This window comes from Caretta caretta, chromosome 5, assembly GCF_965140235.1.
Source record: "Caretta caretta isolate rCarCar2 chromosome 5, rCarCar1.hap1, whole genome shotgun sequence".
NCBI lineage: Eukaryota > Metazoa > Chordata > Testudines > Cheloniidae > Caretta > Caretta caretta.
In genome coordinates, this window is record NC_134210.1 from 42,570,517 (window position 1) to 42,584,979 (window position 14,463).

At 42.8% G+C, this 14,463-nt stretch overlaps 3 protein-coding genes across 7 annotated transcripts in view; 2 read left to right on the forward strand and 1 right to left on the reverse strand.

The window, feature by feature from the left end:
• Positions 1-1,227, reverse strand: part of TRIM23 (tripartite motif containing 23) — a 28,795-nt gene extending 27,568 nt beyond the window's left edge. Inside the window, exon 1 of the mRNA XM_048851898.2 lies at positions 961-1,227. Within this exon, the coding sequence (XP_048707855.1) occupies positions 961-1,059 (99 nt within the window). The 5' untranslated portion in view covers positions 1,060-1,227. The remainder of the gene's footprint in view (positions 1-960) is intronic.
• Positions 1,228-1,634: 407 nt separating this feature from the next.
• The window catches only part of TRAPPC13 (trafficking protein particle complex subunit 13), a 43,796-nt gene continuing 30,967 nt past the window's right edge, over positions 1,635-14,463 (forward strand). For all 4 annotated transcript variants that reach the window (XM_048851904.2, XM_075128501.1, XM_075128503.1 and 1 more), the window contains exon 1: positions 1,635-1,775. In XM_048851904.2, coding sequence (XP_048707861.1) covers positions 1,730-1,775 — 46 coding nt within the window. In that variant the 5' untranslated portion in view covers positions 1,635-1,729. The remainder of the gene's footprint in view (positions 1,776-14,463) is intronic.
• SHLD3 (shieldin complex subunit 3) lies at positions 1,658-14,388 on the forward strand. Of its 2 annotated transcripts, none has more exons than XM_075128506.1 (2): positions 1,658-1,775; positions 6,631-14,388. In XM_075128506.1, exon 2 carries the CDS (start codon positions 6,657-6,659, stop codon positions 7,401-7,403), a length of 747 nt encoding a protein of 248 aa, XP_074984607.1. In that variant the 5' UTR covers positions 1,658-1,775; positions 6,631-6,656; the 3' UTR covers positions 7,404-14,388. The 2 variants fall into 2 exon arrangements, with proteins under 2 accessions (XP_074984607.1, XP_074984606.1); XM_075128505.1 differs by having other exon boundaries at positions 1,674-1,775; positions 6,519-14,388.

The window sequence follows — 14,463 nt, forward strand, 5'->3', positions numbered from 1 at the left end:
CCCACTTACTGCGAGCCCAAGTAAAAGGAACCGAAGGCTGCCCCTGGCCAACTGCTTGTCTGACCTAGGGCTCTTGATTGGGAGCCACTCCATGGCCCAGCTGATTCAGTGCACCCCAGGACCTCCCTACCTCGTAGATAGGGCCCTACCAAATTCACAGCCATGAAAAACACATCATTGACTGTGAAATCTGGTCTCCCCCATTAAATCTGGCTATTGTAGGGGGGTCACAGTACTGCCACTCTTACTTCTACGTCACCTGTAGAGCTGGGCAGTCAGAAAGTGGCGGCTGCTGGTTAGGCACCTAGCCCAGAAGACAGCACTGCCGCCAGCAGCAATGCAGAAGGGTGACATGGTATGGTATTGACACCTTTACTTCTCCACTCCTGCTGGCATCAACACTGCTTTCAGAGCTAGGTTCTTGGCCAGCAGCTGCCACTCTTTGGCCACCCAAATCTGAAGGCAGTGCAGAAGTAAGGGTGGCAATACCGTGACCCTCCTACAATAACCTTGCCCCACCACCCTCTTTTTGGGTCAGGACTCCCATGGTTACAATATGGCTAAATTTAAGATTTAAATATCTGAAACTAAGAAATTCAATTTTTTTTAAAATGGACTGTGAATTTGGTAGGGCCCTACTCACAGGTCCAGCCACTGGCCTGACACCCCACCCCATTCTGGGAACCTACTCGCCTCTCGACAGCCTGCCCCCTACCCTCGCACCAGCTCACAGGACCCAGGGCCGCCCAACACAGCAAATCATCCCTCTGCACTCGTGCGGGCTTCTCCATGTCCCCACCGGTGGCCACCCCGAAGCCAGGGTAAGCGGCTGCTGCTGCACAGGGTCTGTTTTATGCCATCGGGAGAAACCCCTCAGCCGAAGCAGCGTCACCACCCTTTGGCAGGAGCTGTTGTGTGAACCAAGCGGGCACTTGGGCGGACGGGTGCCGTTCCTCTCACCTTCACAGCAGCCCCAGCCGGCCCCCGCCTGCCGCTGTGCCGGGGACCGGCATCGAGGCCCGCTCCGGGGCCAGCCTTGTTTACACCCATGGCCGCCATCTTGGAAAAGGGAGGAGGAACGAGCCACCGACGCACCAACAAGCCAATAAGCCAGCAGGGAGAGAGGAGCGGGCCACGCGCTGACACTACCGGCCTTGCGCTGTGATGTCACCACACGAAGCGTCCACGCAGGAATGAAAAAAAAAAAAACGGGTTCATCCCTGGCGGCCGCCGTGATCACTACTGCGCATGCGTCTCCTCGCACAGCCCACAGTGACACCTAAGGGACGCATGAAGACTACAATTCCCATCATACAATGGGTCACATTGTCGCTCAGAGGCTCGCGAAAACTACAGGTTCCACCATGTAATGCTCTAACTTCATCTCAGTCACCTCCAGGAAGACTTCAAATCCCAGCATGCAACGCGATTAGTCCAGGTTCCCAGAAGACAACCCCACCCGCCCGGGTCCCTCTTCGTCCAGATCGTCTGTGAGCAGCTGGGATCAAGGGGAGCAGTGCATGCTGGGGCCTGTAGTTTCTTCCGGGTCCTGCTCCGTTCCAACTGGCACGTTGCATGCCGGGAAACGCACCTCCCGGTTCTCTGGACCGCGGTCAGCTTGGCTCAGGCCGTGTGCAGACCTCTATCGTTGTTTCTTTCGCCATCAGCAGAATCTTGGCCTAGGTGAATCCCGTAGGCGGCGAAGGCCCAGAGCGGGGAGGCCGAGGCAATGGATGTGAATCAGCCGAAGCAGGAGCATCTGCTGGCCCTGAAAGGTACCGAGACGGGAGCTCACCGCCCCTCCTCCTGCCTGGGCCTCAGCCTCTCTCGCCAGCCGGGGGCGCGGGGTGGCCCCTGCCCTCGTTGCCCGCTCCAAGGCTGTGCCGGGAGATGCGGCTCGGCCCTGGGTGGCCTCAGGCCGGGTCTCTCCGCCGCAGGAGGGGGAGGAACCAAGGCGGAGGCCCCGGCGGGTCTGTACGGGAGGGAGTGTGGGCTACTGGGTGGAGCGCGGAAGCAGGCCGGGCCCAGTGCGGGGTGGGCCGGCGTCGGTCAGGAGTGAGGGTGCCCTGTTAGGTTCCGGGAGTTGGGCATGACGAGCCCAGAAGATAGGCCTCTGCCTCGCCCCGCCAGCGCCCGCCCGCCCGTTAGCCCTGGCAGTGGCTGGGCTGCTCAGGTAGAGCTGCGGTTCCCTACACCGAGTGGGATGACGAGCAGGCTGGTGAGATTAGCGCTTTTCAAGGAAGAATGAAGCACTTAGTGTATGAAAGATAAAATACATAAATATTGTCCTGATGTTGCCTGTATACAGAAGCAGTTGCTGTAGTTGTCACAGAAATATTATCGTGCGGTAGCAAATGTGGGAGGAAGTGGTTCACTGGTCCCTTTTTCAATGGGATATGGGCAACGCTTGTGCTAGACGTTGGCACTATGTCATATATATAATGTCATATAATATCAGGGTTGGAAGGGACCTCAGGAGGTCATCTAGTCCAACCCCCTGCTCAAAGCAGGACCAATCCCCAATTTTTGCCCCAGATCCCTAAATGGCCCCCTCAAGGATTGAACTCACAACCCTAGGTTTAGCAGGCCAATGCTCAAACCACTGAGCATGTAATCAGGGGACGTGGGTTCTGTTCATGGCATTGTTAAAGAATCTCTCTGTAAGTCCCTTATCCTTCTCAGCTTCACTCCCTTCAGCTGTAAAATAGGAATAACTGTTGTACTTAAAGTACTGCACAGGATCTTTACAGGGGAATAAGGCAAAAGTGCCACATATATTGGTAATACATGTATCAATCAACACTGTATCATATGATATATATTACACTCTCACATACAAGCACACTCCGTCTTGTTGTTACCAACTAGTTGCTCCCCTTAACTTCACTGGCCAGGTGAGTTAGATGGGGGAGGGGTGGAACTAGGCTTCTGCCCAGCCGGTTGGATACTCCCATGTTGACAAGACAAGACCCGGGGTCCTCTGCAAGACACCTCACATTTATAGCAGCTTCCCTCTCATGCAAATCTATGCCAGATACAAAATCTGTGTCTGTGTCCCTTGGTCCTTTGTGCTGCTTCCTTCTGGGTGTTGTCTCAATGCTGTTCAAAGAGGGTGTTTTCAAAAGAAGGTGCTTGCCTCTAACCCCCAAGGCCCTCAATATGTCTGCTCTTCTTTAGTGAGCCCACTTGAGAAGTTTTATTGTTCTTGGGTCTGGCTTCCATCCTCTCTCCAATTGTTGCAGGTGTCTGGAGGTGCTTGCCTTCCATGCCTCACTCATTCACACCTCCTTCATTCAACAGGGCAATTGATTAAAAGCAGGGGGGAGATCTTATTCTACTTCTAGCAAAAAGAAATTTTTTAACATTATACCAAGGCTCAATACAAAGTTTTCTATATAAGGATCTGATACAAAGTTGTATGAAAATACAGGCATCATATGAGATTTATCTAGATAACCACCTATCTTTATATAGTACTGTATACTCCTGGGGGAATTCTGCGCCACTGCATGGGTGCAGAATTCATGTCCCCTGCAGATTTCTTTGCTTCCCTGCAGAAAAATGACTTTCTGACTGGGAAGCTGCAGGAGTGGTCACATGCCCCTCACCAGCAGCATGGATGTGTCCACAGGTGCTGGAACTAGCAGTGCGGAGGGTGCTAGTGCACCCCGTGGCTTGAAGTAGTAATAACAACCCAAATACATGGTTTCCGCTTTCAGCATCCCCACTATAAAAACTGTTCTGGCACTACCGGGTGCGTAGACCAGCCGTCGGAGAGTTCCGTCTGGGCTGGGGCTGAGGGAGAACAGGACTTCCTCTTCTCCCTCAAGGAGCGACCGGGGCTGGGTCAGACCCACCCCCAGCAGCCTCCCCCAGCTACAAGAAGCTCTACACCTCCTAGCCCCATTGCTCCTCAGCCGCAGAGGGAGGGGTCACTGTATGGGGAGCTGTGCCTCTATCCACCCAACCCCGGTGTAGTCCAGACCCTCCATGAAGCTTCTTAACCCCCACCCCAATTAGCTCCATCCCACTGCACCTGGACCACCCCAACAAGCCCCCCGCTGCACCTGGACCTTCACCCCACCAAGCCCCACTCCTCCAGCACCCAGAACTCCCCAATGACTCCCTGTGCATCCAGAGCTCTGTGTGTGTGTGTACGCGCTTGCAGAATTTTTAATTTTCTAGTGAAGGATTCCCTCAGGAGTAAGTACTGTGAGCTCTTTGAATGAAAAAGTATACAAGTACAGAATGTTTTATTAATTGGAGGCTCAGGTATTTACAGTCTTGACCAAACAGATTGGAAGAAACACCAGATTGGAAGAAACAGGTGGTGGAAAAACTGTGCACTAAATAATCTTTATCTGCTTTTCCTTTTTCTCGGTCAGTAAAAATGATATTGCTTCTGGTATTGTTTATCTACCATTGTGCTTTTGTGTTCATATTAAGTAGCAATAATGAACAATTTAAGATGAAGTCCACAATCCTGTAATCAGTTGAACTCAATGGGGCTACTCAGGTACATAAGTTATACATCTGCATAAGTGATTGCAGAATTGGGGTTTTAGGCCATGTCTATACTAGCGATCTTACAGCGGCACAGCTATACCGATGCAGCCGCACTGCTGTAAGATCACTTGTGTAGCTATGTAAGTGGGAGAAGCTCTTCTGCCGACCTAGCATTGTGCACACTACCACTTATGCCGGCGAAACTTGTTTCACACTCCTGAGTGACATAAGTGGTAGTGAAGACATGGCCTTAGTTGAATCTACCTCATGTTAATACGCTCACTTTTAAAACACTCCTGAAGACAGTATATTGGTTTTAATGGTGTTAGTTTATTGCTGTCTAAAGCAGTTATTGAAGTTTCAAATGACAAAATCAAGCTGCTTTTCCATAATAAAAAAAAATCAACAGTTCTGCTGTTTCAGAGTAACAGCCGTGTTAGTCTGTATTCGCAAAAAGAAAAGGAGTACTTGTGGCACCTTAGAGACTAACCAATTTATTTGAGCATAAGCTTTCGTGAGCTACAGCTCACTTCATCGGATGCATGCATCAGATGCATCCGATGAAGTGAGCTGTAGCTCACGAAAGCTTATGCTCAAATAAATTGGTTAGTCTCTAAGGTGCCACAAGTACTCCTTTCCTAGTTCTGCTGTTGTAACAACTGATTCAAAGCAAAATCTTTTCTTAATACACCCTTGTTTGGGAGATAGGGGACTGATAAGAGGTATAAGTAGATCCCTGGGCCTGCAGAGAAGTCAGTGTAGCATTAATGCCATAGACTTTGCAATTAGAAGGAAAAAAGGAATTTAGAGAGAACTCAAAACAAACCTGTCATAAACGTGTGTCCCTTTCAACTCCTAGAATTCAGTCATTGCAATGCAGTAGCTAAATGATCCGAGTCTAGTGTTTGTAGTATTACTCTCTATTGTTGGTATCTGTTAGAACACACACAGATTATTGAAAATTTGGAAGAAATTAGAGAGTAAAGGATGCTATGAATTTATTCCATAATTGGTAATGCTGTTTGTGCCCATTATCTAACAGGCAATTTAACCTTCATCTGAGAGAGAGAGAGAAATGTTGAATTTTGGAAATGAGGGAGTATCCTATTTAAAGTTTTCATATAATAGCATGACTGATGTATAGCTCTGAAGTTTGGAGCTAAGACTGGTTGATATATAGTCATGCTATGGAATTGAAATAAGAAAATCTTTATTATATATTGTCTGGCATACTTGGAGTTCAGAACAGCTTCTTGGCTAATCTTCTACTTTAAATTATGTGTAACTGTTAGTCCTATTTCAGGGAGTATTTTTTTCATCATCAGTAATTATAATCTGCAGTATATTATTCAGTTTCCTTCATGGGAGTAGAAGGAAGATATTGTTTCAGATTTGTATTTAAAATTAGTATTTTCTTTGTTCTGTTTGCCCCCCATCTCCCCTCTTTTTTTTCCGGACTGATAATTTGAGAGGATATAATAGGTTTTAACGTCAAGCTGGTGGTAACTTTATCATATGACTGTTCATGTTTTAAATGAAATCCTGGTGCTTTTAGTGGATAGCATTAGGTATGCATGTTAGGAACATAGTGCCATAGATGCATGGTAATTTGTGGGTAAATACAGTGGCATACAATCTGAGGGTTCCATTGAGGCATGCTTAACTGGGCAAAATGTCTTCACATCAATTTCATATGACCACAGAAATGGGTGGGTGACGGAGGAGAATACTGTTTGGGGGGAATAACATAGGTTTTTCCATGAAGAGCAGATCATATAAGTTTTATGTATGTTTTTTGTTTAAAGTTTAAAATCTACTTATCTGGTGTTTTAAAACACTAGCAATGATTAAATACCAGTAAGTAATCACTGTGGTAAAGTATAAAGCATTCTGATACATAAATATAAATATTGCTAGTTTATCTTTACAGCATTTTGTTTTACTGCAAAATATTCTAGCAATATATGGCTTAATATGGTGATATCTTATTCTTTACAATACTTCTGCTTTAGGTCCTGTTTTCTTCTGATCTGTGCATCACATGCAAGAAAAGATTTTTGTAAATAAGATGTATTACGCTTTAGAGTTGAGGATCCTAATCAAGAGACTGTTTCTTTTATTAAGAATAACTGGATTCCTACAGTACCAGCATGGAAATAGTTTTGCACTATCGACCATTTCAGAATGACCTCACAAAATTGCAGAAACTTGTGGAAGAAACACTGAAGGAGTTTCCTATTCGGCAACTACCAAGATTTGTTCCCTGGTTTCCAAATGATTCACACAAACTTCCCCTCAAGCCGAAAAGACAACCACCTATTATTTCTGGTGAGAAAGCAGAAGAAGTGAAACAACTTGTTGCCGCTTCAGAACCTCTTATTGGGCAATATTATGACTGCACAGTAGACCTTCTGGAGTTTCAGTCTAATTTGAAAACTGGTCAAAGTTTAATCCAGACACAAACAGTGCACGCACAAATTCATTCAAGCAATCTGGAAGTACAACCAGCAAATGAAAAACCAAAATTGAGAAGGTCTTGGAGTATCTCTGTCCCTAGTCCTAAACTTAAAGAAAAAATTCTTCCTTTATCTAGAGAACTGCAGAGTAATTTAGAAAGACTGAAGCTACATGCATTTTATAGAGCAAAGTGGACAATTGAACAATCTATTTGTAATAATCAAACTCTAGAGGACATTTGGATTAAACTGAACACAATGATCAAACACAATGAATTGCCGTCTTGCAATGCTACAATCCAGAGATGTGTGGACCAGATATGGGTTTTCTGTGACATATTATACAGTGAATATGTTGGCAATCTTCTTAGAGAAAGATTAAATCTTACTGGGAGAATGAACTTGCTTGTACATAAATACGGAATTATATTTAGTTTGTAATTTTAAAACCAAAGGAAATAGTAATATTACTGTCTGGAATATTAGGGTTTTTTTTAAAAATAGATTGCAAATATGCAATATATGCAGAAGGACTTGAAAACAACTGATGAATTCAATATCAGAAAACTATATTAACGTTAGTTTGATTATCAGCAGGGTAGCCATGTTAGTATGTATCCACAAAAATAACGAGGAGCCCGGTGGCACCTTAAAGACTAACAGATTTATTTGGGCATAAGCTTTCGTGTTTAAAAAACCCACTTCTTCAGATGCCACCGGCCTCCTCATTTTTATTAGTTTGATTAAATTGTTTGTTTACATATAATTCATGGTCAAACAAAATTATATCCGTGTATTTTGTAGTTATTATGAACATTAGAATAGCCTTTGTGGTTTTTTCCCCCCTCCATGCATAGAATCAGAGTCCACTGTCCAGTGACTCTTGCAGATGAGCTGTTTTAGGAAAATGAAATCTATACTTCTGTCAGGTAGAGGACTTCCTTCCTGTACTGACTGAGTTGAAATTAGGAGGAGAGAAAAAGTACAATGTATTTTTTTAAGTGAATCATCATTGTCACCATGATGGATTTTGCTTTTGTCCTAGCAAGAAGCTGATTGTCTCCAGGAAAAACTCTCATTAGGATGAATAGTTTACATTTAAAATGTAAACTGACTTCCATTCCACACAAATCTTGCCACCTCATGCTTATTATGAATTATTTGCTCTGATAATAATAATAATAATAAATAATAAAGGTAAAGATTAGAGAAAAAGTTTATATTGCAGTAATAAATTCTTTCACCTCCATTATTTTATGCCTTTTGTACGGATATTTTTTTGGTGTCCCTGCTTTTCGATCTCATTCCTCCTACATTTGAGCATCAGTAGCTTATAATTATAGTGGTGAACAAAAAGAAAGTGCTAGGTTAATGATTATTAAACCATCTGCATCTTGGAAAATTAGTCTGACTAGCTTGTGAAATTGTACATATTGATAATATACTGGTCCTACTGGATGCATTGGTAGGTTAAGATGTTTGAATGCAGCATGGCTTGCAGTGACATGAGAGAAGAGACCCATCTTCAGTATGAATGTTGAATATGCTCCTGTCCTCTTCAGAGGGTCTGTTATAAACTGTAGAACAGGTACCTTGGGACCCTGTAGGAGTGTATGGGCACATATTTCTCTTGGAGACCTCTGCTAGGAAGTTTACGGTTACGCTAGCTGTCTTGGAAGAATCTGTATCCTAGCTAGATGTAAATTTTTACAGTAGGCGGTAGCTATGAGGGAAGGAAGGAAAAATAGTTAGTGAATGGGGATCCCAGGATGTTGGACAATGTCCTGAAGGCCATTGTGTTGGATTGGAGTACAGAGAAAGAGAATCCCCATTTATTTCTTGGAAGACCCAACTGTTCTAAAACTTAATCATTTTTAACTATTGGCAAATGTTGTTTCCCACTTTAGAGGTGTAAGTAGTAATTTTACATTGCAAAACCCATTGGGAAACATAGTTCGACAACTCTGTTTCTAACCTTGTTTGTTTTCAATAAATACACACCAGTTGCTATCCAAAGCAAAAATCTGAAAATGAATGTGATTTTGATTTAATTGGTAAATTAACAGTTTAGATGAGAAGTGTCTATATTTGGCCTAATGCTTCCATCCTGCCTCCTCCACTTTAATGTTCATTGTGAGTACTATTGATTTAATCTCATTGCAGTTCTTTTGGAATCTCTTACCTCTATAACAAATCAATTAATCACTAGGCATAACCATTTGCCATGACACTGGTAGGACAGATGTCTGACCCAGCAGTATAATTTCTTCCTTCTGACTCTCTACATGTACCTCTTGCTCTTGCCTGAATGCTCAGTCTTTTCTATTGAGATATGGAGGGGTTTTTTAAATCTTTTAATATTTCTGTTCAATACGACTGCATTGAGAGTTTCATAGGATAACCCGGGGCCTGTATTAATTTAAAAGCTTGCATAGCTAAATTGCATAGTTTAATTTACTGTTCCTGATATCAGCAAAATTAGTAATAGAGAGACAAATAGCCCTTGTCTAGTCAGAATTTTCTTCCTTTTAATATACTATATAGAAAAGAAACTTTGTGGTAGAGAGCAGTGTAGAATAAGCTTAAGTACCTCAGACTACCACACTTCTTTTATCTTGGGCGATAACAAGAAAATCCAATTTTGGGCCCTGATCCTACAAAGACTTTACATAGGCAGTAGCTTTATTTAAGTGAGTAGTCCCACTGAAGTCAGGTTCTGACCCTGCAAAGATTTATGCATGTAACTTCACTCACATAAGGAGTCCCCACTAAGTAAAGTTACACACATACATAAATTTTTTCAGGATCAGGACCTTAATTTGTGTTTGGTTTATGACTTCACAGTGTGACAGGTTATATCACTGTAATCTGGGTCTGTTTTATACATATAATTAAAATTGAACTAATTTTATCTAGCTATACGTGATTGGTATCCATTTTCTGACTTAAAATTCTTGATAAGAATTTACTGTGAGACTCAAATAATTTTAGGACTTTTAGTATATGTCCACTTTCTTCAGGGCTTATAGTTTTCTGGATAACTGCCGATGGGTTGTGAACACCCAATACTGTCTATTAATAGGATTATTTCAGTTAGTCCTGATTTACAGTCTTAAACCGGGAACTTTATTTTAATTTGTTATAGAAATGCTTAGCTGAAATGCATATGTATTTAAATCTCCTTAGTATTTTGCTTGCCTTCATTCTGGCCCGTTTCTCCATTACTGTGTTAGATGCTGTCAAGGTTCCTTCCCCACTCTGAACTCTAGGGTACAGATGTGAGGACCTGCATGAAAACCTCCTAAGCTTATTTTTACCAGCTTAGGTTAAAACTTCCCCAAGGTACAAACTATTTTCCTTTTGCCCTTGGACTTTATTGCTTCCACCACCAATCGTCTAACAGATATATAACCGGGAAAGAGCCCGCTTGGAAACGCCTTTCCCCCCAAAATCCTCCCCAAACCGTACACCCCCTTTCCTGGGGAAGGCTTCATAAAAATCGTCACCAATTTGCATAGGTGAACACAGACCCAAACCCTTGGATCTTAAGAACAATGAAAAAACAATCAGGTTCTTAAAAGATGAGTTTTAATTGAAGAAAAAAAGTAAAAGAATCACCTCTGTAAAATCAGGATGGTAAATACCTTACAGGGTAATCCGATTCAAAACATAGAGAATCCCTCTAGGCAAAACCTTAAGTTACAAAAAGACAGAAAAACAGGAACATCCATTCCATTCAGCACAGCTTATTTTATCAGCCATTTAAAAAAACAGAATCTAATGCATATCTAGCTAGATTACTTACTAAGTTCTAAGACTCCATTCCTTTCTGTTCCCGGCAAAAGCATCACACAGACAGAGAGAGCCTTTGTTTCTCCCCCCCTCCAGCTTTGAAAGTATCTTGTCTCCTCATTGGTCATTTTGGTCAGGTGCCAGCGAGGTTATCCTAGCTTCTTAACCCTTTACAGGTGAAAGGGTTTTTTCTCTGGCCAGGAGGGATTTTAAAGGTGTTTACCCTTCCCTTTATATTTATGACAGATGCACTCTTTACAGGAAATGGGATTGGGAGGGGAAAGATGACTTTAAGCCACTTGTGTCTTACCCTACACTGTGGGCCTGGCCGTTGGTGTGAATTATTGTATTCCCAACCTCAAGCATTCAGGAATCATAAATCAGGCCCCCCAAAAGTCGTAAGATTATATTAAAATTCATGCAATTCTTTTAAATAATACATTTTGGGTCTTTTTATTTGCCTTTTTGTTTTTGAGCTTTTAGAATTCATGTTCTTCATCTTTTTCTATGTCTCATCATTGTGGCAGACTTTTTTTAAATGAAAGCTGAGAATTTCATATAGTTGCATGACTTAAGAACTGCAGTTTTAAGGAAAATGCCACATATTGTGAGACTTGTGATAAAATCACAAGAATTAGGGGCAACGGTGAAATTAGAGTAGTCCTAAGACTTAGAACTAATTTGACTTACTTTGTGTCCTGTGGCCTTCAGTGGGAAGCAGAGAATAGCCAGAGTTCACCAGCAGTCCAGATTCATCCCATCTTTCCCATGATATGTTCTGGGTATGTGGTGTGGGAGACAAGCATAGACCTGTTGCAGTAGTTCTATATTACAGGCTGAAAGTGCTGTTGCAGGTCCCCTGCTCTCGGGATATTTTCCAGGGGCAATTTATCACCCCTTTATGTTAGAGTGGCATAAAGAGGCCAGGGTGGGAGGGGGTTCTCACCAGTGTTTACAATGGAGGGATACTGTCCAATTCACTTCAAAGACAACAATCCATTGTCTTCAATGGGTGCAGTAAAAGTCCCCATATAATATTTGGAAGAAACATTAAAGCAATCCACACATAGCCTGTGCAGCAAGAATGACATGATGCCCCATGTTACTTTTTCAAAATCACAAACAGACCTATATCTAGTCTTCTAAGGGCTTGTCTACACTGGCAAGTTTTGTTGCCAAAAACTACCTTTTGGCGACAAAACAGCAAGAGTGTACACACTACAATGGGACTTTTGTTGTGAAAAACACCCAGTTTTGGTGACAAAAACTTCCACCCCTATGAGAGACTTTTGTCTTTTCCCCTCCCTTTATTGTTGACAAAGAGCCAGTATAGACACTGCTGAATGTTTTGTGGACAGAACTGGCTTCTGCCAGTATCCCACAATGCCTGCCCTGATTGCTCTGCTCAGTGTTTTGATCTCTGCTGCCCTGCAGGCATGTGCCCCTCTCCTTTCAAAGCTCCGGGAAGTATCTGTGTGCTGCTCCCTTTGGGGAACAAACAAAGAGCAAATCATTGGAATACTCCTGTTTTGCCCTGCACTAGGAACACAGCAGCAGGCAGACTGCTGCTTCACGGGGCAGGGGACAGACTGCTGTGCTGCTTTGTGAGCTCTCTGTGCTGAGGAATGGCAGAGCTGCTCATGGTGCTGCTCTCGGCAGCTGAGGGGGCTGTGGGAGAAATTGGAGAGAATACCAAGATGTGCAGCGATGAACTCTTCCTTCCCACAACACTGCACTGTGGGATACATATCCATGGTGCATTGCTCGCCCTGTCGATGATGGTGTCCCCAACGTGGACATGATCTGTTGACAAAGGGAGCAAGTGTGAACACCCTTTGGCAATTTTTGTTTTGTCGACTTTTGGGTGTCGACATAAGTTTTATCAACAAAACTTGGGTGTGTGGACAAGCCCTAAGTGCTGAAAGTTTTTAGAAGCTTGATGGAAAAGTTAAGTTTGGTGGGCTGGTTAATCATATTACTTTTAATATGAATATTGCAGGAAAGAGTCTGGGATTTCACTTGGTGATATTCTTTTCAGCTTTATGGCATGAACAAATTACTCAGCTGAGCGCAATGAAAAAATGCAGGCATCACTACAGAGTCATTGCACTTCCATAGGAGGTTTAACGGTTTTCTAAACAAAATGAAAGCTAATGGAACTGCTGCAGTGGTTGTGGAAGGAGCGATTACTAATCCAGTTGCTCCTCTTCTCAGATGAATTTACCTTCATTTGAATCCTGTATTTGTCTTAAGGTGTGAAAGGGCATGTTGTTCAGTGCAGTGCTCCAGTGTCCCACCAACGTTTTTACATAGGTTACAGTAACTGTTTGCCAGCTACTAAATGTTCCACCTGTTACACTTACTATGCTGCTGTTTGCCTAATATTGTGCTGATTTCTGTGGAATGTTGACAGTTGTCAGCAGAGCAATAAGGAAAATGAAGGGTGTAATATTTGTTGTTGTTTCTGCACTTGGGTAAGGAGGCATCTAGTCCCTCTTGATGCAGACCTTATGGAATATACCTTAAATTCTCATTTATTGCTTATATTTACTCAAGACAACAAATCAGGCTGAATGAAATAAGATGTTTTCACACTCTTCTTCATTTTATGCCATTATTACCACTGACAGGGGTGCAGAATTCATATGGCCTGCATATTTCTGTGCTCCCCACACAGAAAAATGCAAAAGAAATCTGCGGGGGGACCTCTTCCATGGCAAACCAGGCAGTGTGTCTGTTCCAGCACGTCTGGAGCAGCCTCAGAGATGCAAATCACTGCAGGGGGAGAGAGGCTGGGTGTGCGTATGTGCCTGCGGGGGAGACGTCGATCACTGTCAGAGGGTGGGGCTGGGTATGGGTACCTGCCAACAAGTGAGAGAGACTCTGTCCCTTGCTACTCTGACTCACCAGGGGCATGGAAGGATACATGTTTTTATTATGCAGGAGAATTTATTCTGCCTTTCCTTGAGGCAGAAATATAGCAGCCTGTCTGCTAGTTAATTGATCTCGTTTTTTGAGGCAGAAATGTAGCAAGCTACCTGTATAGTAACATTGTTAATGTTCCTATTGTTAGTTAACTGTTCCCATCCTCAGTCAATTCCTCCAGGAGCATAAAACCTTGAAAAGTTTTAAGGCCTCTTCATTGCCAGAGTGATGTGCAGCCTTATAGATGACAGTAAGAGAATCAGCTGGGAAGATCTACGTGCTTTCTCACTGTTTTTCCTGTGCCAACGTGGAGTTTAGATTATAGCTCAGGATTTATTTTACTTACCCATTTAAAAAAAAAAAAGACTTTGAGGGCAAATAAAACATTTACCAAGCAGTCAATAAAATGTCAGGACACTCAGAAACAAGCTCTTCCCAAATTACCCAGCCAGGTCAAGATGATGATTAGCAAAACTGTATGAAAGTTTGAGCAATTTAAAATGACTTCTTTAATTTATTTATTTTATTTATTTTTGCTGTTTGGTGTTCTGTAATGTAATTCAAATGAAAATCCAGGATTATAACTGGAATGCAGGGTATTAGTTACCAAGTGTTTGTAACTTCACTTCTATGTGTTTAGGAAATGCTGAATAGTCATTGTGACTTTTTTCTGTATTGTAGTTTAAATAAATTACCAAAACAATTGAAACTGGTGTGATTATATTGCATTATTTTGACAAATAAAAAATGCAGAATTTTGCCAAATTGTGAATTTTTTAGTGCA